Source organism: Lichenostomus cassidix, chromosome 3, assembly GCF_008360975.1.
Source record: "Lichenostomus cassidix isolate B80296 chromosome 3, HeHo_3.0, whole genome shotgun sequence".
NCBI lineage: Eukaryota > Metazoa > Chordata > Aves > Passeriformes > Meliphagidae > Lichenostomus > Lichenostomus cassidix.
In genome coordinates, this window is record NC_139483.1 from 7,601,309 (window position 1) to 7,625,680 (window position 24,372).

Genomic DNA, 24,372 nt, shown 5'->3' on the forward strand with positions numbered 1-24,372 from the left:
CCATTCTTATGGAGTCATGGATTGTTAAGGTTGAAAAAGACCCTAAGATCATCAAGTCTATTGTGCTTTCAGTTAAGCCTCTTCCATTAAAAGAATTTTGCTTTCCTCCATTCAGTTGAACTCTGAATTTTTAAAAGTTGTTTTCTGATCCACATTCTCTCAGGAAGGGGGTTAAACAGATTTCATCTTTGCTTCAGAAAGTGTTATTATTAACCACCAGGAGGCTGCAGATATGAAAAAAAGGAGCAGAAAGGTGGATATAAAATGTTTTGCTCTATTTGGTGGTTTGTATTTGTGATTCTGGTTTTGTTTGTATCTATTTTTCACCAGTACTTTTATACAAATATTGCAATAAACGAAGTGCTTGTAATTCCTGAGATCCTGAAAGTCGTGCTTTGTAATGGACAATATTTTTACATCAAGGCAGTAAGTAGGCCCTTTTCTAATTTTAAATAATCCTCCTCACTTGAATGTTAAATTGCCTTCCAGTAATTAGTTATCTTACTTAATTGCTACTTTTTCCTCTGAGGGCAGAAAGCTTTGCTTTTGTGTTAAAGAACCTGAGCCACCAGGCTGAGTGCATTATTGCTCCGTGGTACATGCTGAGCCTGCTGCTGCCACAATAGGAGTTTTACTCCAAGACAATTCCAGCTTTACAACTACAGCATTACAGAGTAGATACTGCTGATGACACTTTGGAGTCTTTATGTACAGGACATCTTCTGTTTTCATTTCTCTTCATTATAGATTCTCTTCATTTTGCTATTTGCTCTTTTGCTGTAGTTTCAAAACAGAGACTTCCTGGGGTAGCTGATAGTGGGAATGTAAATCCTGCTGTGAGCTACCTGTGTCCCCCATTTGGCTGATGCCAAGAAGTTACTGGCTCAGTAGCAGGAGTCCCTCAGAACTGGAGGCTTCAGCCATTTCTTGTGGTATTCACAGATCTCAGTGCAAAATCCTCAGCAAAGCCTGACATTTTAGGCCCTTTCTCTGGCATCTGATTTCTCCAGCGTGTACATCCATTAATTTCAAGGATTTACTGCAGAGTACAGATTCTTCCTGAAAATGGCTTGGTTTCTGCTATTAATTATTCACAATCACAGTGCTGGATCGTGTAATCTTTCAGGTATTGCCTCACTGAGTTTCCTTCTGTATGTCCCCCTCCAGGTTTAATTGATCCAGTGTGAAAAACCACGCGAACCATAAAATATCCAAGTTCCTCAAAGATTACTGGGATCACTGTGGAAAGAGTGGAATAGTCTTAGTCAAACTTATTTTAGTTTTAGTCAAACTCATGACTTTGTCCACAAATCTGGTCATTGTTGTACTAATTGTAATTGCTGATGGTCAGACTTGAATACACCAGCTTTAAAAGGTTACTATATAATATATTGTTTCATGCTAAGAGGTACTAGAGACTAACTGTATATGGAAAATAAACAGCAAATATCTGTTACAGATTTCCAGAGATCTTCAAAACTGCTTAGACTAATCCTTAATAGAAGAACATCAAGATCACTATTTGACTGAAATTGATTTTAATGCTTGATACTGAGATAAAAGGAAGAAAAGTAGTCTGATTTCATGGAGAGAATTAGAGGGGTAATTGGGCCACAGACAGCAAAGGACAGTAATGGTTAAAACACCAGAATGGATTTCAAGCTGTAACTGGTCTACCTATTTAGATTTCTTTTTTCCCCCTGTATGTGTTTGGGACATAGAGTAAAGTGTCCAGTGTGGGGGAAGAGCCTTTTACTGAAGAGCCAAATCAATTGCCAAGCTCTGGATTATATAAATACCTGATTACCCAGTTGGTAAAGATGTTGGATACAAGTTTAAATGTAAATCTGCTTTTTAAAACCATTACCTAAACTCAGACAGAATTTGAACCTTCAGAGCTGTGACTCTGAGCATATATATGAAGTGCAGGAGACTTGTGGCTTCTACTGTGAGCTTTCATAGTCCCCTTTCTCCTTCTACCTCAGCTGTCATGTTTTTCACGTGTGTATGGAGCTGAAGCTAAATATTCTGATTATTCGCCCAGAAAAGCTCTCCAGTCAGCCATGCAGTTCAGCTCCAAGGAACCATAATGATTTGATGAAATCTCCTTAACCTTCTATAAACACTTTAAAAATGGTCTTTTTATCAGAACAGAATGCTTTAATTTTTTAAGTTACTTTGCATTTATGTCAGATACAAAATGGAATTTTAACATGAAAATTAAATGTTTTGATTTCAGTGATAGTAAATGTTTCAGTTAACATTAAAAATACTTTGAAGAAAAAGAAAACCCAAACTCACATACTCATTTTGGAATGAACAAATTTTAAACTTTCAGAATTCCCTATATTCTATTTCCACACTGCTTCACATGTATAGTAAAATATGTCTGTGAAACTGTACCAGATATAATGATAGCTTGACTGAAACAGGAGATAATTTTGTAGAAGGCAGCTTATATTTGTGCACTGTATATACCTGTATACAGGAACAGAATGTGTTTTATGGTAAGCATGATGCTGCTACCTGTATTCAGCTCAGGTTTTCACAGAGATTATTCTATCTAGACGTTAGCCTTGGTATTTCAGTGAAGAACTTTGAACTCCTGCTAAGATGTTTATGTTATCATGAAGTATAGATAAGAAAAAGGAGAGGAACAGGCTGTCATAGCTGTTCTAGAATATGTCTTTTAAGGAAGTTACTTTACATGGAGGGTAGTTGAACCTTTGAGGCTGAAATGTTCACAGCATTAACATATAACTTCCCAACCAATTTTTTTCAACTTTTGCAAGGACAAGTTTAGTTAAAAAATGTGCAGTTACTTGCTTAGATTTAAATGTTCAACCGGAATATCCCTATTAAGTTCAAATGGGGAAAATGCTCTGAATTTGAGATTCAAGTGGACCTTCCTAATCAAGTGGTGGAAGTGAGATTCTGTTCTCCCAACACTGTCTTTTAGGCTTCTAAAAGCTAAATGTCAACTAGCCTTCCAGGTGCTCTCTGCCAGTCCTGAGGAGACAAATGCATTTAATAATGGGAAGCCCTCTGGAAGTGTTTACTTGTTCCTTAAATATCTTGGACACTTAAGGTACAGAACACTGTTCCCACCTGAACACCGAGCATGTTTTCTTAATATGCTTTGTGTTCCATTTTGGTGAGCTCTGAAGAAATTTCAAGTATATTTTTCTGAAAGTGGAAACCAACTTCCCTCCCTTCCTCCGTTCCTCCTCAGCAAAGCACTTGTGTAAGGCTTTCTGTGAGGGATGCTCTCTGGAGTTTCAAATATTTCGCAGTTCATTTTTTTCTCTTATTCTGGCTTTTTCAGGAAATGGTGAATGCTTGCTCTTGTGGTTTGGAATGCCCATCAGAAATATTGGCACTGTTGACCTTTAAATGTAAGGTGGAAAGAGTACCAAGTGTATACAAGTGAAGTTATGCACTGTAAACCTGTAGCAAACAACTTTAATGCTGCTGGGCACACTTTTCAAAAATAACTTAGGAGTGGCATTCTCAAGAGTGATTTGGGCACTTTGGCATAACCCTTCACAGGTCTTGTTGTAGATTCCTGAATCACTTCACAGGTGAAAGATTTCTTGTCGTCCTTATTAACAGCCAATAGCTACATGATGTTTGTTTTTTTTTTTCTCTCTCTCTTACTCAGCTCCCTTTTTTAGAATCTGGATACTTCTTTTATCACAATGGTCTTGCTAAAGCCAGGAGAAGACGCAGCCTTCAACACAAGCTTCTTCTGGAAAAGGACTCCAGGGTAAGTGTTTTGTCATTATGTGCAGCTGTCATGTTTTCTTTGTGACACAGAACATTTTTAATGAGATCAGGGTGATGATTAAATCTGTGATTATGATTATGGGATTTTTTCCCTATGCTTGTTTCAAGCTTGGAGGCTTCTGTATGCACACACTTCCCAAAAAGCCTCAGCTTTTATTTTTGTTTCACTGTTACAAATAGTCCTACATTCTCTGAGCTGTGTCCTCTCTCCAATAAGACTCAGTGATGCCATAGTCTCCAGGTCATCTCTGTGCACTCTGTAATGTGAGGAGAAGCCATCTGAGGTACATCTCCTGGTTGTCCCCTCCATGAACCCTGCTATCCATGGGTTATCCAGCCCAGAATCCCCTGTGGGGTGAAAGGTGGCACTTTCTCTGCCATCACCACAGATTACCTTCTTCTCAGGGAATATTATAAACACCAGTTACTAAAGGAGTGTAAGCTGTCAAACTTCAGTAGTTCTTTTAGAGGCTCTTGACTGCAGTCTGCAAATGGTGTGCTCAGTTTTCAGAAGCATAAACCTCTCAGACAGGAGAAAAAAGCCCCTTTTGTGGAAGGCTGTGAGCTGGCACTGACAAATTCTTTTTCCTTATATGCAGAGTTTTTTCACTACTTTAATACTGGGCTGGAGTCGGGCCAGGTAGCACAAAAAGTGTGTTTACTGCCCAGAGAAAGTAGATCAGCCTGAGGAATGATATCATGACAGCAAATAGATAATTTTTTAATCCTTCAGTAAGATTTGTTTTATTGGAACACCCATGACAATGAAACACTTGAGTAGGAAGAAAAGGAAAAGAGGTTAAATAAGATCATGATTGTGGATAGCTGGGTGCTGTAAGGTACCTCTTCCTGGTCCCCTTCTCTGAAGAGAAACCAGATACAGGTTATGAGGGATTATGAGGAAGAGAGCTCTCCAATCTGCCTTGAATGGAAATTCTCAGGCTTCCATTGTTTTGTTTAGAAAGCAGGGATCAGGAAGTTAATCACTGCAGAAAATCTACAATTAGTGGACACTAAAGCAAATGTCCTGAGAGGTGTTCCCTTTCTCTGAAACACCTAATCTTGTAAAGTCATTTTTGAGAAAATGCATGAGAAAATTTAAGAGAAAAAGCACCTAATTAAGTGAGAACATTGAAAAGTAGTGGCTGAGTACAATCATTGTGCAGAGTCATTTCATATGCTGTAGTGGAAATAAATATTTCTGTAAGCCTCTGAAAATTTTACGAATGCCTGTGATATTTGTATGAAACCACCAATTCTCACTGCAGCCTGGTATTATATGTCTAAACACTCCTGTACTAATTCCAGACTGGCTCTTGCATTGATACCTCTAGACTAAGAGTCTGCATTGCTATTAAGAACAGCTTAAGTGAATCTACTTTCTCATTTAGAGATGTTCCCTTTTGTAGTCATCTGATATTTGCAGTTTCTAGGCTCCCAGTTGGCTTCTGTCACATGCAGTAAAATCTCATTTTTCCTGGTAATCTCCACCTCATCCTGGTGCTGCATACAAATGGCTCTCTCCTTTGATCTCAGGGAATAAAGCCCTGTGTTTAAATAACTGAGAATCTCTCCCATGTGAGGAAAAGGATGATCCTGTGTGAATTCTGACTTGGTGATTGGAAGATGGAGGGGAGATGAAGCAATGTTTCATTTCCATGTGTAACATGACATTTTCTCATCGGGCCTGTCATGTTGGATAGTTCTTGAGCTCTTATGATACCATATTGGTCAGTTGCTTTATGCAATACAGTTTGAGACAATTAAAATCATTAGTCTTATCTCTCTTCTTCTTTTCTACATGAAGTTTGGAGAAGTCATAAAATTTCCTGTCAAAGTTGTGTATAAATGGAAACATGAGTTGTGTTGACAGTATTTAATTTCACTCCAAAAGTAATTTCTAAATGTAATAGCAGCTTTCTAGACCATTTACAATCCATTTTACTTAGCAGCAAATGTCAGCACTGTCATGGTTAATATGTTAATGCATGAAGCCAAGAATAAAATGTTCCTGTTGTCAGGCTAGCCAGGAAGAAAAGTTCCACCACAGGACTGTAAAAATCTCTCAGGAACTGTTATAGTAAATGCTGTAGTTGCTTGGCCACACCCAAATGTGAGAAAGTGGGCTGCGCTTATTCTCTATACTTCTAACTTCTAAGGAGGTTACAATTCCTAGGTAATTTTAATTATTAGCTGAAAAACAGCACAGATGTTCACTCAATTAATTATTGTTGTTTAATCAAGTAAGTCCCTTGAGGAACCATGTCAGTTTTTCAGGAGTCTGGGAAGATAGATGACAGAGCACTATGTGAACAGGTTGCTGCATCATTTCCATGCTCTGCATGTCTTCTAAAATGCTCAAAAATGCTTTGTTGTGTAGAGTTTACTGTATATTTTAACCAAAATAATTTGGAGCTACACTAAACACATTACAGCAGTTATGTGATAAACAGCACTGCAGTCAAGGGGGTGGGAATGGAATGTTATTAAATTCCTAGAGATCCAGGAAGAACTAATCTTCATTCTGAAGAACCATCTCAAATCCAATGGTTTTAACATTATTTAATAGATTCATATTGCTGAAGCCTGAAGCAGTCCTGGCAGTGGGTGAAGGTACATGTAGTGGTGTCACATAGTGTGTTGTCCTATTGAAGTGTTCAAGGAAAAAGTGCAGGTGCATGAGGCACTGAGGCTTTTGCTGTCAGTACTGTCCTGTCAGGGATCCTCACTTTCAAGGTGGCAAATTCTACAGTGAACTGAACTGCTTCAAATGGAGACTGTTTAGTTATTTAAATTACATCTCTGAGGTGCAGGGAACCTTCCGGGAGAGGTTTGCTTTGACTCTTTTGCATCAGTTGCAAATTTCTGTGATTTCCGGGTGCACTCCTGTTTTGTTATTTTAGCTGATATACATTTGGTGCCACAGGAATTATGGGGAAGGGAGATATTCCCTTTACTATTTTTATGTCTTAAAGCTGGAATTCTTAATGAGCTAAGATATGTCAGCAACATCTCCAGCATTCCCCATGTGCAGTTGCATTTTTGTGTGCCTTTATCTCTTTATTGCTTCAGCAGAAATGTCTCAGACCAAAAGGTCAGCCATTAGCTTTTTTTGGCCTTGGCAGACTTCACTTAAGGGGCTGCTGTACTTTGCCCTGGAGCTGCAGATAGGGAAGCAGACATTGCCATGAGCCATGGGCACAGACAGCTGGGAGGAGGTGACAGCAAGGACAAGGGCCCTGGGTGGAGTAAAGCCATGAGGAGCCATGAGGAATAGGATGAGACTATGCATCAGTGTAAATTTGGGGAGAAAATAAGAGGGACAGACTGGAACAAGAGCCCAGAGTCAGTGAGAACGTTGAGTGATGTGGGTATGGAGGAGCCCATGAGCTGAGTGGGATATGGGGGAGCCCAAGGCAGGCTGGAGAGACTGGAAACAAGGTGTCCACATGGACATCAAAACATGCAGCAGCCCAAGTGCAGGTCACAATGTAACCTCAGAGCAAGAGGACCTTTAGAGAGTCTTCACTGTGAACAAGGGGAAATACAGACTCTGTAAGAGCAAACTTTGTTCTTAATAATGAGGGACAGTGGTATGTTTCATCAATGTGATTGGCCTGGGAGAGTGAATCAGAAATATGGAGATACTCCATATTGCCATGTTTGTTAGTACAGTAGAGGCAGGATGGGAAGTGGAGTCCTCTCCTGCTCCACCACATCTAAAAGAAAACAAATCCATGGGCTTTGCTTCTGTAGTGGGCTGATGCTGGCTGGATGCCAGGTGTTTGCCAAGCCACTCTCTCACTCCCCTTCCCAGAGGGACATGGGAGAGAAAATACAATGAATGGTTCATGGGTTGAGATAAGGACTGGCAGAGATCACTCATCAAATACCAACACTGGCTGTAATTAGAGATATGAACTTAATTTATTATACTAACAAAATCAGAGCAGGATAGTGAGAAGTAAAATAAATCCTTTAGAACACCTTCCCTCCACCCCTCCCTCCTTCCCAGCTCTGCCTCCTACTGCAGTGGTGCAAGGAGACAGGGAATGGGGGTTCTGGTCAGTTCTTCACCAGTGGTTTCTTGTGCTGCTCAGGGAGAGGAGTTGTTCCCCTGCACCAGGATGGGTTCCTCCCTCAGGAGAGAGCTCTGTGAACTTCCAGCATGAGTCCATCTCACAGACAGCAGCTCCCTGCACACTGCTGCAGTGTGAGTCCATGCCATGGGCAGCAGTCCTGTGCAGAGTGCTGCAGGGTGGGTCACTGTTCCATGGAGTGTAATCCTTCCAGGCCAGGCTGCTCCAGCATGGGCTCCTCTCTCCATGGGCCTCCCAGGGGGTCCCAGGCTCCCCTCAGGCACCCAGCTGCTCTGAGATGGATCTCCTGCAGAGGCTGAGGTGGATCTGTGCATGGCCATGGATCTCCCTGGGCTGCAGGGCACAGCAGCTTCCCCATGGCTGCAGCAGGGGCTGCAGAGGAATCGCAGCTGCTGTGGCTGGAGCAGCTCCTGCCCCTCCTTGTGCACTGCCCTTGGGGTCTGCAGGGCTGCTCCTCTCACATGCTCTCACCCCACTCTTCTCTGGCAATTCCAACTGCACAGTAACTTTTTTTTCCTTCCTTCTTCAATGTGTTATTACAGAGGTTTTACCACCATTTGTGGTTAGCCCAGGCTTAGGCAGTGGCACATCCATCTTGGGAGCTGCCAGCGATTATTGTTTCTGCTGGACGTGGTAGAAGCTTCTAGCAGCTTCTCACAGAATCCACCTTTGCAGCCCCACTGCTACCAAAGCCAGGCCATTCAAACCCAATACAGGTAATTTTAATTTTCAAAGGTGACTTACCATTGAGTCTTCTCTATTATAAATGCAGCTGTACCCTCAGTTGTGTTATTATGTAATCATTTTGAAAAGTGGCCACATAAGTAAAAGGAAAGAAAATAGTGCATGGTTATGATGCTGCCTTTCAGAGCAATACTTCTGTATTTTTGCATTTGGTGGGTATTTTCTGTTAGTAAATAGTCTTCCACTGAAGGAGCAAGAGTTGAAACATAGTTTGTTCTCTCGAAGATTATTTTGTTTTCTTTCAAGTTTTAGATAAAACCACTTTCCTCCCACACAGTCTCTCTTGTCAGACAGCTGCCAAGATTAATCCCACTCAGGAAAGAAGCTTTAATATACGGAGGAGAGCTGAGTCCCATTACTGATATCTTTATGCGAGTGGATCTGTGTTGCTATTGGGGGAATAAATATGTATGTGTGGAGGGGGAAAGGTTAAATGAAAATCTTCCACTGAGAGTGAATTTGGCACTTAGATGACAACTTCTTTGGAAAGAAACATCCCAGTGATGGCAGCTGTTACATTTCAAAAAGGGATTAGAAATGGAGACTTGGCTGTGCTGATCCAAGAGTCTGAGGAGGGTGGATGTAGAGCTTTTTCCAGAAATAGTTATGCTGATGTCAATGGTTAACAGTACTCCCAAACTACTTATCTCATGGGACAAGGAGCAAAAGTGGGCTGTAAATGCAGAGGAACTAAGCTTTTAATTGAAAAAATCAAAATCTTTCATCACCTTCCTCACCTGAAATCCTTTACATGCCTCCTCAGTGTGACTGGCTTGTTTGTGATTGGACCCTTGTAACCTGGGAAGGCAGAAGTGCCCTCTGATGCCAGGCGTGCAGTTGTCAAGTGCTGCTGTGGCTTAATATTCCATCCATGGGTCATCTTTAACAGGGAAAAAGAGGGATGGATGGCAGCTTGGGAAGAACCAGCACAGCAGCCCTTAGCAATGGCAGTGCAATATATGACAATTTTCAGGGCCTAATGACAGGCTTGAGCTGGGCTGAAGGTGGAACCTTCTGCCTTACTCCCTTAGGTGCCACCAGAGATCTTCCCCTGTGCAAAAATTAAAATCTTCCTGATAAGATCAGGAAAACCCAGTTTTCCTCAGTTCTCCCTAGTTTTCCAGCCAGTGTGGAGTGCAGTGATCTGGGGATTCAAGAGGTAGGACCCATGGGAGCTTTCCTTTGCTCAGACCTTTGTAATTGTTGTGGAGGTGTAACTTGTTACTCCAGCCTTCTCTTACTGGAGACAAGCAATACTCTGTCCCTAGAGCAAAGCCATAAGAGCAATTTACAGTTGGGTTTTTTAAAATGGCAATATTTGGCATCTTTCCTCCTGCTCCATGCCCCACATCTTGATTTCTCAGCTTCCTGACCAGTGCTAGTGACTTTCATTTCCTGGGAAATTTCTGATAAAAGCTTGGAAGGTATCCCAAATGCTTCCTCCATCTGAGAAGAAACCTGGTTTACTCCTGAAAGCTAAGAGGCAGCAGGAGGAGAAAGGGCCATCACTTGCCCAGTTCCCTGTTGTACTGCTGCTGTTGACTGTGTGGGTAGGGGGATTAGTTTCTGTGCAGTTCACCACAGCAATCATCCCATATTCCTACAAGATTTTCAGTCTCTGTGGAGCTGAACATTGTATGAGTGAATGTAAGGCCCAAGACTTGCCTTCCCCTCTCAAATCTTAGAGGGAGGCTTCAGGTTCACCACCCAGTTCTCTGCTGTGCAGGGAGGTATGGATGTGTGTTACGACAGAGAGATGGGAGAATGACAGGACAAAAAGCCCTTCATGGTTTTTTCTCTTTTATGTAAATACATGCTGCAGATGGTAGAGGTGACAGACTTCCCAGTAAAGTCTATGTTGCATTTAGCTGTAATATCTGCTGTCATGGGGCTGGCATGCTGGTTGGATTATGCTCAGGAGAAGTTTGGAGCTGCCAATAATTTTATGAGACTGTAGGGCAGCATTACATGAGCATCAGTGTTATCTTTTTGATGTGAAATCCAACATTAAGTAGTAAAAGCTCTGCTTAAGTATCTGTAATAAATATTGAACAGCCAAGGGAAAACTCATGTGAGGAATTGTCTTCTTTCCAGTGCTGAAAAAACCCCCCAACCACCCTCAAAACTACACACTATCCATTGAAGCTGCAAGTACTGAAGAAATTTCTGTCTCGGTCATCCTGACAAAATGAAGCATGTTGTGCAGAAAACAGGCAGTGACTTCCATGAATGGATCCCTGGGTTATCATTTCTGGCTTAAGTTGTCTTATGCTTCATCCAGTGTGTTTGAGGAAGGGTTTCCAAGAGTCTGTACCAGTTCACAGAGGGAGGCCTCTTCTGGTAGTGTTACCTTTTTCATGTTGATACCATCTTGACCTATATTTATTTTGCTTTCCCATACAGCTCAGGGCCATTTTTGAAGATTCTGTGTTTCTAATTCATAATGAAGCCAGCTGGCAAGCATTGTAAGAAAAAAACCCAATTTTCTTGAGGGAATTCTAGTCATCTGTATGTCATCTGGTAACTGATCTTGTGTGTGTCATATTGCTGAGACAATTTAATGCTTAAATGGGCATTTTTCTTCTATGATATTTAGACCTTTTGCAGCTGTTGGTGCGTGGTTATTGAAATATACAGTTTTATGAGTGTCATTATCTGAGAATATGAGAAGAAAGAAGCAGCGGAGAATACAACGCAGTGTTAAATAAAAAGTCAGAGTCAGTTTCTGGGAAGGCAGAATTCAACCTGCACTTCAGACATGGAAGGAGAAAGGGTAATACAGGCAGCATGGCAGAGATAAGTAATTGCAGGAAATATGCTGCATATGTTGCATGAACTGTGTCATTTCAAACAAGAAATCATCAGGGCTGCAAAGAGGAGATTTAAGTGTCTGTTAACTGAGGAAAAAGGTTTTCCCACTCCCTTGCCCTTCTGACATAAGTAAGGGAGTACTCCTGTGCCTCTGGAGTGCAGGGGGTAAGCTAGTCTTTAGGTCATGGAATTGTTTGTTTTTGTGATAATGTCAAAAGAAATGCATCAGAAATTCAGTGAGGTATCAAGTTTTGTTTGTGACTCTGCTATACACATGGCATGGTTTTTGTCACTGCAAACAGTGGTTTCTGAATTCCCTGTGATTGCCTTTTGAAAACTGAATTTGATGGAGTCCTATTTGTGTTGTCCCTGACCTCTGTAGACTGTTCCTGTCCAGCAAGGGTTGCTGGGTTGAACTGCTCATGGAAAGCCCTGTCCAGCTACGTTTTGAGTAGTTGACCAGTGGTGATTCCAGCTGTAAAGCACTTAGCTGCTCTTTAACTCAGACATCACAATTATTATATGATCAATTTCTGTTGTAAGAAAAAGAACTCTCTCTTTCTGATAATAAAAAATAATGAGGCCTAGAGTTAGTCAGATACTTAAGCTGCCACTTAGATTGACATGGAAGTCCCCTTCACTGCAGTGTGAGGGTGTTGAGTATGTGCTGCTGAATTTCAGTTTCTAAGTTTAAGTTCCTCAGATTTAGTGTGGCATTTCTGGCTCTTGCATGTATTGTATTTATGATGTACAATACAGTTCTAAAGTAAAATATCACAACCGATTCAGGAGGGACTGTTAAATATTTGAAACAGTTTGCTAGTGGAGAAAATTATATCCAGCACAATGCAAAAGCTAATCTTAACTAATCTATTATTTTTATTTGTAACTAGAAAGATGGAGAAAAAACCCCAATCCATCAACATCAACGTTAAAGTATTTTATAGCTATATTATATGAAAAAGCACCATTAACTGCACACAATAAAATAACAGACTATCAAAATGACATAGAACTCAAACATACAGTGTCTTTTATGAAAACACTGTATAACTGACATTACAGGGTAAGCTAAAGCTATTTCTATTAGAAAAAAATATAAATGAATGTACTGCAGGGTAATAGACTCCTAGCCAAAGGCAGTGCTGTGCAGATTCATGTAGAATTTTCCAAAAATAAAAGCAGTGATGTACTGCAGTCCTGGTGCCACCAGGATCTAGGGAGTCCACATGGTCGGTGGTTTTAACTCAAGGATAGACAGTGACTATGGCTGAGGTGGATGTGGCTCATTTCTCTCTGTGGCCCTGGCATGGTTCAGGTGACCCCTTGAAGTTGCTTTGTGTCACATATTGCATCATTTTCATATTGCTGAACATGATACTTGGGGTGAGGCAATAGAATGAGCTTTATCCCTCAAAACCACTTGTACCAATGAGGATGAAAGTTCAGTACTTTTGCAAAAACCTGTTGTGACAGCTGGCCATGTTCAGCCTGTTCTGCTGCCTGTAAATGGCTGAATTGGCATTAGTTAAGTTTCTGCTTTATTGTTGATGTCTTTTCTCTGGACTGCAGTGTCACTCCCCAGTCTCCCTCTGCCTTTTCCTGTCTCCCTCTTGTTTCCTGCCTAATGAAGAGAGTCTCTGTTTTGTGGAGCAGGCCTTGTTTTTATTTGTCTGTGCAATTTCCAGACTTGGATCTCCAGAGAGGTCTGTTAAATATTACAGTACAAGCAGTGACAGTGGTGGAGCTATATGGTTGAGGGTTTTTTCTCTACATATAGAGAAGAACGGACAGAGTGAGCCAATGGCTTTGCATTAACATGGAATCCACTGTGATGCAGAGTTTTGCTTTGGTTTAGGACAAGTTTGGATTGGTTTTGAAAAAGGGATGTAGTGCTTTGATATGCTGAGGTAACAAGTCACTGAAAGTTGTTAGTGTCTCAGCATTCACTGGATCCAGGAGTCCATAGGCATGCTGTTGGTGCTTGATGAGTGAAAAATAAGTGGGTGTTCAAAAGTGACCAACTCACCAACATTAGACACAATTCAGACTGCTGTGTCCAAGTCTGTCTTCAAGGTTGGCTTCACCTCCAGCTTAGGAAATGTGTGTATTCAGCTATACTTTCTTTTCTCCTGTACAAGGAAATTGTATGCTAAGAAATCTTCCTCAGGAACAATGCAACAGACATTTTGGGCTCTGTTTTCTTTTAACAAATCTGTAAGCCTAATAGAAAATAAGGAGGCTGGAAAACTGCCTTTTGAAAGATTGCAAATATATTGTTCAACATACGACTTGGAAAGATTATAGAACTAGTAAAATATTGTACCTGATAGTATAAGGTGCCTGTGTATTTTAGACTGTGAGATGGTAGGTCTAGAATGAAGCAAAATAAAATTATAAGTTTATTATTATTCTTTCTTGATGTCAGAAAATCAGCTGTTTAAAACAGTTGATGGGGTTTCTTGTGTGTACAGTTAAATGAGCAGAACCATTTAATGTATCTGACATTGGCAATAAGTAACAGGTGGTGCAAATGAGGGTGTTCAGTTGAATCAATAACAACATGAGACTAGAATATTTTTTTGGTGTAACTAAGGATGCTATACCAGGGCTGTGTCACAGGGCTGTGACTTCAAAAACTCCACCATCTTTCTGCTAAGAAACTTCAGCTAAAATAATTGATGTAATAGCATGTGCTACTCTGCCACACAATAAATGTATTAGGTAGTGCATCCACTCATGCCACTTAACATACTTTACTGTTTAAAATTTGATGAGTTTTTTTTGTGAACAGCATTTTGCTCTGTTGGTTTATTGCCATCTTTTCCAAAACACTGTTGGTCTGAGCATTCTGTGTTTCCAGATCTTCAGTGTGTATGCCATATCTTAAGTATAATATTAAGGGGGTTATTTTGCCACCAACTCAACAGCCCAGAAACCAATATGGAGTTTTAAATACATCTGTGAAATCACTGCTTGTATGCATGATGTGCTCCATGAATACAAAAAGGGATTTACAAAGGTCAGAGAAAGTTGATTGCAGTATTTGGAGATACAATAGAAATAAATTAAGGGCTTAGATTTAAATTATTTCTGAGTAGTTTGCTGCAGTAGGTATTTGGTGCTGCATTTGGAACATGGCTTTTTCAGCCACTAACAGCTGAAAATAGCCAATAGTAATTAAAATGCTAATACATATGTCATGGGTTGGTGAAATTGAATAAATGCTTCTTGGCCTTGGGAACTTCCATACTGAGGGAGAGAAGAGGCCTAAGTAGGATAAAACACCATGGAAAGACTAAGAAGTATTAAATATTTATATGGTACATGTTTTCCCTAATTATTTGTATAGTATCAATTCCATACCATTATAAATGGACTCTGGTCAATATTATAATTTTGCTTATAAGAAGTGATATCTCAATGACCACATTTCCGTGAAAATACAAGTAGATATTGCAAGCTATCTACTGTCTGAGTGCTGAAAAGAAATACACTCTTTTTATGGGTACAGATTTAATATCTCATAAATGTAAATAGTCTGTCTTCATGCCTTTTATCTTACTTGATTCCAAGCATTATGCTTTCATTCAGTATGTGGTAAGGGATCCACAAGCTTTGAGAAATAAGTCTTCACAGAAGAAGCAGAGTTGCCAGATCTAATTAGTATTATGCTCCTGGTCTCACAGCAGTGTCACTGAGCTGATTGCTGCCAGGCTCTTGGTTATGTAACACTGCAGTGTTATGCTCAGCATTAGTACCTGGTTCTCTTCTTGCTTGCCAGCTCTTCACTCCTCCTTTGGAGGAGCTACGGACACATTGGATGTGTCTGCATTGAGAACCTGAAAAATAAAATAAGCCACTGGGCTGAGGAGCTGCCCTGTGTTTTGTCTTGGAGTCTGAGAGATTGATTGCATTTGTTCCCATCTCACTTGGCTTTGTCATCCCGCAAATATGATAAACTCAGTGCTGAGCCCATCTTCTGTGTTTGGCTGCTGCTTTCCCTGGCACTCAGCCAGCTTGCCCTGCAGAGCTTCTGGATTACTTTTGCCCTCAGTGTGGTTCCACCAAAGTCAGGGCTATTATGTCTGGAGGCATTTTCTTCCAGCAAAACAAGGGGTTTGAGGAGCTGTTGGCTCTAGGTAGTCTGTGCTTTGGAAAAACCAATCTAGTCAGTGACTGCACAGTGACTTAAAAATACCAGTTACCTTCTATAAATTGTGCAAGTACCATTAAAGCTTCTCTTTTTTTCCAACTCAAAACAAGCCGAACTCGTGTTGTAAAACCTTCATCCATCTCCTGGATCTTCTCCCTTGGGCTAACAAGTATCACTGGCAGAGTTTGGACAGAAAAGGTGAATATCTTAGGCCAGGATATACTAACATATTTGTACAGTGCTTGCTCTGTTTTCATTTTTCAATTGTGATACTCTCCTGGGAAAACATCCATTGGAATATGTTTTACTTGTTTCGGAACACGAGCTTTTCTTGGAATAATTCCCTTGATTGCTATTGGACCATTTATTTTCTGAAAATAGGAAGGGAAATATCCATGTTAAACTTTTATTTCCCTGTTTCTGTCTCCAACCAAGTACCTATCTCATAAATCTCAAGGATCCTTCCCAAAGTTGTGCAGGGCATGTTATAAGGAAAACTTATGAAAATTTGTCCATTGGACAATCAACTAACTGTAATTACTGATTTCCCAAATCAAAATTATTTTTAAGACTTCAACTGATATTGTGGATAATGAGCTACAAAGAAGTAGAATCTACACTTTAATATTTGAAATACTTCATCAGTAAAAAAATATTTTTTAACACCAAATTATTTTATTTAGCAAAAAAAAGTTTCATTTTGTTTAGAGTTTCTAGTTGGAACCTTCTAGATTTTGTTTCATAGTCATTTTTTACTGCTTTCTTCAGTTTCATTATTCTTTCCTAAGGATGAAAACTTTGTATGGAGTGAGCAACTTGCCTTAGGGAGAAAATGGCTTTTTGTTTCATTTCAGAGTTGCCATATGCTGTCTCAGTGGAATTTGGATTTTAATGATGAAATGTTTTCACTTTCATGTGTCAGTGACGTTTGGAAGAACGTTTGAATGTATGAAAGAAATGCAAATTCCAGATTGAGATGGAAAGGTATGAAAAAGAACATTGCTTTTAGAAGTCTGAGTCAACCTACCATCTCTTGGTGTCCTGCCATACACTGTGGAATAATGAACATTTCTGCATAGAGAGAGGATGTGTTCCTTTAAGGACAGCTGTTTACATGAGAATGGTTGTCAGAAAAATCTAATCATCGTGGTTTTCTTATTAGCACAGCACTTGAGAAGTGTGTGGAAGGTGAATTACCTACTTGACTTGCAAACAATGAATAATTCAGTGTGAGCCAGAAAGTGAAATGAATCTTCCCAAATACTTTCTGTTTGCATACAAAATAGACAAAAGTGAGGAAAGGACTGATTTGATGATTTAATACTTGCAGCTCTCCCAGTGAAGTGATCTGTCCATCTGAAATAATTGGTGGTCTTTTATAGTATTTAATGAAATAGTATTTAACTACACATTTCAAAGCACATTTCAGATACAGATTATTTGCATTTCACAAGTGCTGGAAAAAAATGTGGGAGGAAGAGGACCTTAAATTTTCCAAAAGGTCATACAGCAAAGCAGAGCAAAAGTAGGAGAAGAGAGAAGATCTGAGATATGCCCAATCTACTGTCTGGATGGAAAAAAAAAAAAGTTTGGATTACAGCCATTTGTGGTCTTTACAACACCTGGGCAATGAGAAAACTGAGATGAAAGCAGTGGGGAAAAATAAAACCCAAGAGATTAGAGCAGATATTCTGATGCCCATAAGCCTTAGACAAAGGCCAGTAACATTAAACTGTAATTAGTTGTCTGGTGTTTCCATGTGCATGATTTGGAGGTGTGGGAGAAATTACTGTGCTAGAGGCCATCTAAGGGTAAAATAATAACAGGATTGTATGGAGCCATTTGTCCCTAGGTTTAATCCTGAACCAGTGGTCCTGCCTCTGCTCCTGTCCTTGCTTCCCCATGGCTCATTCCAGCTTTTCCCAGGTACTTCCTTATTCTGGGTAAAACCAGCAGCACATGGAGAAAACCTCTCCAGCATTAATAGAGATTTGAGGGAGCTGATTTCATGCTCAGGAGATTTTAACCTAAGTAACAGTTTTTAAATTTGTTGTTTTCATTCTTTGCTGCCCAGTGAACAACTTGCTTTTTGCATAAGCTATGCACAAGTTATTTGACTGAATGTGTTTTAGTTCATGTATCTAAAATATATAGGTGCAATGTTTCGCAGAAGGTAAAATCCAACAGTCCCTTGCCTTTGTATTTTCAGGTGAAAAGCAGCAGAAATTTGGGGAACTGTGTGTCTTTGTGCTACCTTAGACCTGCTTTAGACTATACTGCTGACCCCAAACTTGTGATAGTCGACTGGGGAAGGTATGGTTTGTCAGAGAGCTGTATCAGTGATTTCTTAGCAATTAGAGTTACATGGGTGTTACAGGTTTTTATTATAATATTTGCTCATGGAAATTGGAGGTCTCCTGGATCTCTGCAGGCAGGAAGCTGGCATTTAGCTCCTTGCAGTCCTCCTGCCCCAACTGCCAGGAGCATCATCAAGACCAGGGATCTTCTTGGGTCTGATCCCATACTGCAGCACTGCCTCCAGGCCCAGGTTCTGTTGTCTTTGAGTGCATTACACTCTAATGGAGATGGAAAATGAAATGATAAATAGTTTCTGTCCCCTCTGTGAAGTGATTTGAAACCTCTTTTAATATGTTTTGCTTGATTAAAACAGCAGCTGCCTGCTCAGCCTGACTAGAGGAGCTGGTGATTTTAATGAAAGACATGATGAATAATATGCTTAAGACTTATGTGGGGTTTTTTGTCAAGTCCTGAGTTAAATTGAGAGGAAACATGTGAGACGGGAATAGGAGAGAACTTTTTTTCAGTTATGCCTTTATTTTTTTTTCATATGAAAGTTGACAATAGAATAGGTGTTTTTTTTTTCTTTTCAGCCCTGTTTTCTGTAAGGACTTCAGGTAAGTTTTCTGAGCAATAAAGTAGCTTTCAAGGACTGTTTTCATGAGATCTCAAAAAAAAAACCCAAAAAACCCCAACAAAATAACCATCTGCTTCCTTCCTTCTTGACCAAGCCATGATCTCAGTTACATGCTCATTTAAGGTTATGCTTTCATCCTCTCTAAATGTTACCTGCTTTGGGAACTAATATAAAGGGAAAAAAGTTGCCTTGGACAGTTTTCAACACCTGTAGGGACCTGTGAAGTTTGAGTTCAGCTGGAGGGAGGCTTTGAACAGTGTTTTTCCTTGGAGGTTTGGTGTTAAAAACAAGAGACAGATATTTCTGCAGTTTGCAGCAGTGAAAATCAGAAGTAAGCTCACTGAAATAGAGTGTGTGTTTACCTTTGGGCAAGAGGAGGTGGAACCTGGGTCTTTGCACTTCTGGAGAGCTGAATCTTTGCCAAGAAGCTACTACCAAATGCACACTGTTCTTCCACTGTAGAGATTCACCTGATTTTTTTCACTGTGGTGTTCTAGAGTTTAAGTATTCCTGCCTCCTCCTTCCTGACTATGTGTTCCTTTGACACCACTCCCACTTTTTTTTTTTTTTTTGTTGCTGGTGTTGGGATAGTGAATATTATTGCATTTTAAAAAGTTCTTTCTAAGCCAGAGAAATACCTGGATTTCATTTGAAATTCAGTCCATGGGTTGAGATGTAACAAGAGAGAATACCAGTAACAGCTGGATTGACCTTCCCAGAAAGGAAAGTGAGCAATGATGAGGTGAAGACACCCAGAAGACACCAAGGAAGTTTTCAGTCATTTTCACAGACGCTTTTTCTGGTTTCTTTTTTGTTCAGGTTTCCCTGTTTTGCAGAACACACCTATTACCCTCAGTCTTATAAAATGATACTTTGAGCCAGGGCATTGGCAGTTTCACTCCTTTGTTTGGAATGAAACTTTTCATTGAAATGAATTTCATTTCAAATGAAATTTGGCAGTTTCATTCCTCATTCTGCTGTTGGCACTGCTTTGTTGTTCATTTTTCTTTGGTGATGGTCATTTGTAGCTACAGCTCACCTTGCCCTTAAAGCAAGGTGCAGAACAAAGGACATCATCTCTGATGTCATTGCATTGGTGACCACTTCCAGAGTCTATGATTCTGCCAATCAGCTCTGGATGTTTTACACTTCTTCAGGCCCTAGACACATGGGACTTTGTATCCTGGTTCCTGTCTAGGCATCTCTTCAAATTGCCATGAAGTGAATCCTTCTACTGCAATAGTTTATTTTCCCAGAACTCCCTTTTGTTGCTCTGGGAAGTTCTAGTAATCTCATGATACCTCTTGAGTGGCTGTCATAACACAAATAATTTCTGGCTTTTTGGAAATATGAAGACCCCCTAAATATGGGTGCAACAGGCACTATTAGTATTAATCAGAGATTCATCACTTGTCATACAAAAGAAATACCTCTGAGATAAGGGAAGTTTTTCTGTTAAATTTTTATACCGTGGAAACCATGACATGAATTTGATCTCAGAGTCTGGACACAAAGAGCGATTTCCATAGAATCTGCATGCAACCTTTTTGATTGCCTGCAGAGGGAATCCTGAGCAAATTATTTTCTTCCATGATTTGCTAAACATTTGTTTCATTGGAAATAAACTAGGAAGAGAAAGAAGTATATAATGAAGATAGCAGTGTACAGGAGTCCATGGAAATTTTCGGTGATAGACTAAACCCTAAATATGCTTTTGCTTTTTTCAGTCCTTTGAGGTACAGGCCTCTTTCAATGAGTGTGAATAGAGAAGTCCCTATTAATATTAATGCAGGTTATGTATGTGCACTGGGAGCAAAATATACCCCAAAGTCTAATTATTTTATGCTAATAACAGAACTGAAAAGATACTTCCTCATGCCTGGCCAAAAAAAAGCAGCAATAGTTCAAAGAATTTTCAGCAGGGTAATCATTTTATCACTTCATTTAAACCAGCCTCTGTTCTCACCCAGTGGGAACCAGGGAAAATTCTGGTAGCAAAATCCCTGCTAGTGTACATGCAACTACAGTTAATAATGAGTTTTGTAGTCTTCAGGAGCCACTTTTCATTGCTCTAGTCAGTGGATAAATAGAGGGGCTTGTGACAAATCCCAACCACTTGGATGGCCTGGTCCCTTGAAATCAAGGCAGAAACCCCTTTGCCTCTAAGATTTTTAAAAATAATTTTAATTGTGCAGATGTGCTTTAGAGAGAGGCTTGCCCAGCAGTCTGTGGGACAGGCTGCTGGAAAACATGGGCAAGGATATAAAAAGCCACTCTGCTAAAGTGGGGATTGAGAAAACCCATAAAGAGTGTTCAGACCACAGTTCTGTGCCTTAGTATTGAAGAATGGTTTGGGTTGGAATGGACCTTAAAGCTCCAACCCCCTTGCCCTGGGCAGGGACACCTTCCAGTAGACCAGGTTGCTCAAAGCCCCATCCAGGCTGGCTTTGAACCCTTCCAGGCATGGGCATGCCTTGTGCTGCCCTGTCTCTGTGCTGTCATTGAGGAGAGTTTCCTCTGGGATAAACTCTGAGCATATTAATATTGTCTCAGTTTCACAGGTTTTTTCTTCTTTATGGGCTCTGCTATGCTTGGGCCAGCCCTGTGTGTCTCCCTGCATTGTTGGCCCCACCGCTGCACTGTGTTAGCTCTCCTGCCCACAGTTTCATACTGGATGTGATCCTTTTGCCAAATTGCTCATCATCTCCTTGTCAAGACAAGAACTGGAGGCTTTTCCTGAGGGAATATGGGCTCAGTACACTTCAATCTGGTAGTGTTCAAGCTGAGCAGTGGACAGCTCAGAAGTTCAGGGGCAGCATGGTGCTGTTCTGCTGTTTGACGGCAGCCAGCTGCTGGGACGAGGTGGGAAGAGTGCCCTGGTGTGGATTTTCCTGCCTCAGTGCTGGGCAAGCAAGCTCTGCAACTGCACCCTGCAGGCTCCAAGGCTGGAACTGGAGGAGAGCATTTGACAATTAAAAGACAGGATTCTGTACATTCTGATGTACGTATCTTGCCAAGGGTCAAGCACAATCCTTTGAAAGTATCTGAACAAAACCAGTTTGGATAAAGCCGGAACAGTAGCACTCTGGCTGCTTCATTCCTTTTTGTAAGCCAATCTCTTACTTCCCATTTTTTCCTACCTTTCCTCTTATTACAGAGATTATTCTGTGGAAATGGTTCTGTTTTGATGCTTCCTGAGTGGCAGATGGCCTGTTCCTGGCAGCTATAGTCTACTAACCCAGTGCTGTACAGCAGTGATACATAACTCTCTGCTGATTTTATTGATGTGGTTTGTGATGGGCATCCATAAACCTCTGAAGCTAGGAACTGAAAAAGTGCAATTGCAACCTGCACAGCTCAATCAGTATAAATCATCAGTAGTTTCCTACTGGGCTGGGAAAGGCATGCATGAGATCAAGCTCCTGTGTCCTTTCTGTCCTGTGTGTTATGGTAATAGAATAGAGAAGTAGCTGTGCTGTAAACAACTGCTCTGCTTTTGGGTCCATGAGCAGATATGTGAATGTCAGCAGCAGCATAATTGCAGTTTTCCCTCCGTCAAAAGACTGCCTGGCTTCTGTTTTGTGTCTGGCTTCTAGTTATGACATTTCCTCAGAGAAGAGGACATTGTGCAGCCCATGTAATGTCCACCAGACAGCACTTTAGGAAGATCAGTGGTTTGTGGTTCATTATCTCATTTCCACTGTAATAGCAACAGAGCTCTGAAGGTGTTACAAATGGACAAGAAAGGCTCGCTAGTACATCACTACCACTCATGTGAATATTGAAGTTAAGTGTTACAGGTTTGAAATGTTACAATACACTTAGACTTCTTTGGCAATTGTTGCTATATCACTCTGGGCTGGCAGCTTTGTGAAAATAGCCTTTGTTCTTGATTAAACCTAAATGGACCTCCTGCAGATGTCATTACCACCTGGTTGGGAGGTGTTGACAGCAGTGGGCAGTAATCCCTGCTAGCAACCTGTCAGCATGGTGCTGTGGGGACCTGAGTCAGAGCAGAGACCACAGGAGCTGCTGGAGGAGGAGGATGTGGCTGGCTGTGGTGTCATATTGTGTCTGTGCAGAAGTGCTCCCTTTCATGGTAGCCAAAACACCTCTTTGAGAGGTGTTCTCACCAGCTTTAAACTGCATCATTTGCTCACAGAGCAGGAAAAGCAGGGAAAGGAAAAATTGCATTGAGCAATGACAGTGCAGAAGAGGTTACAAAAGAGAAGAATTATATTCTGCAGGGAACTCTCAGGGTTGCAGCCGGGAAAAAACGATCAAAAGGCATGTGATGCACTTTCTGAAAACCAGTTTTGAGAAAGCCTGGATTCTACATGGTGGAGCCAACCTTTACTTCACTGTCACCTCGTGACTCCAGGTTTTGAGGACCCACAACTAGTTTTAAATAACTCTTTGAATTCAGAGTTTCTTAATTTAGATCAGATTGATTTTCAGCTTAGTTTGTGCTCTGCATGTAGGACAGCAGCACTGACACCAGTCTGCCTGCCTTCCCTCCCAGAGCTGTGATACCATTTTTATTCTGGGAAACTGCTCTTCAACTGAGATTCTGGCAATAATTTTGGGTGAAAGCATTTCACTGCCACTGGATTCAGTATGGCCCAACTGCTCAGAAGGAGCAGAGGAAGCTGAAGTAAACTTTTACTCTAAACTCTCCAACGAGGGAAGTCCCAAACAGCTCCAGCTGTGGTTACCATGACTGAGTGCTGTCAGTTGGTTTGGGGGCCAGCTGTATAAAAATGTCTGGGGTTTTGACTCAGGAGGGGTTTAGAAATGGAGTACATGTGAAGAGCAAAATAAAGTACATAAAGGACAGGGCAACAGGCAGCTCTTGGATGAGTTGGACATTATGGCATATTTCCTGTAGCATGGAAGCAGGGTAATCCATGCCAGTAATTCTGTGAGGGAAAATGCATGTTATATTTTTCAAAGCAGATGTTTCAAGGTGAGTGATGAGCTATTTAGATGAAATCTGAGTGGGAAGGAGGCTGTGGGGAATGAAGTGGAAGTATGATGAGTTATAGCAAAGGTCAGAAGCTGGCTTTTAAGTGCTAAATCACTTTGTAGACCAGGGGGTGTATTTTCAGCATATGCTGCAGACTTAGTTTAATGTCTCATCCTGCTGACTTTAGTTTCCCTAAACTTTACCTCCACGGGTGTATTGCAAGGCACTTTTAATCTGTCTGTATGGAGTACACTGAACCTTAATGTCTGTAAAGCAAATTTGTGTCTTCAGAAAGGAAATAGATGAAGTTAGACATAAAGCTGCTACAAGTGGTGCTTTATGGCTCCAAATGTGTTTGGGTGTTAGCAAAAGTATTCACACATTTACAAGAAGTCTCTTCTGTGTTAGGGTGAGTCAAGGGTACACTTCAACAAAAAGAATAACTTTACCTTTTAGTTGAGTCTTCCCATACAAACCAAATTGAGCAGATTTTTCTCCAAGTGGTATGTTCTCATAGTCCCCACTTGTCTGGAGACTTGCTTTGTGAAATAAATTAACTTAAAATCAACAGAGTTAGAGGCATCTTAAGCCTGTGAGCACTCCCATTCTCTTGGGATGTATCAGATATTCATTGCTTGTGTGGAAGCAGCAACTGTACTAATGGAATCACTAAAAAGGAGGTTATATAAAAGTGGATTGTGTAGTACATATCTCCTTATAGGACCAGTGAGTTGTGGAGAATGAAGGGAAGTCCATTGTTGGATGACTGCCCAGGGGTATAAGAAATGGTCTGAAGTTACAAGTGAGGACAGAGAGAATAATTAAATTAGGAGATTCAGCGTCATGTGAGCATCTCTCTTCTTGGTATTGCACA

The 24,372-nt window shown here is 40.7% G+C and overlaps 1 protein-coding gene across 1 annotated transcript in view; it reads left to right on the top strand.

The window, feature by feature from the left end:
* PCSK2 (proprotein convertase subtilisin/kexin type 2) overlaps nt 1–24,372 on the top strand; it is a 100,470-nt gene that overhangs the window by 16,314 nt on the left and 59,784 nt on the right. The window contains exon 2 of the mRNA XM_085054270.1: nt 3,662–3,766. Coding sequence (XP_084910396.1) covers nt 3,662–3,766 — 105 coding nt within the window. The remainder of the gene's footprint in view (nt 1–3,661; nt 3,767–24,372) is intronic.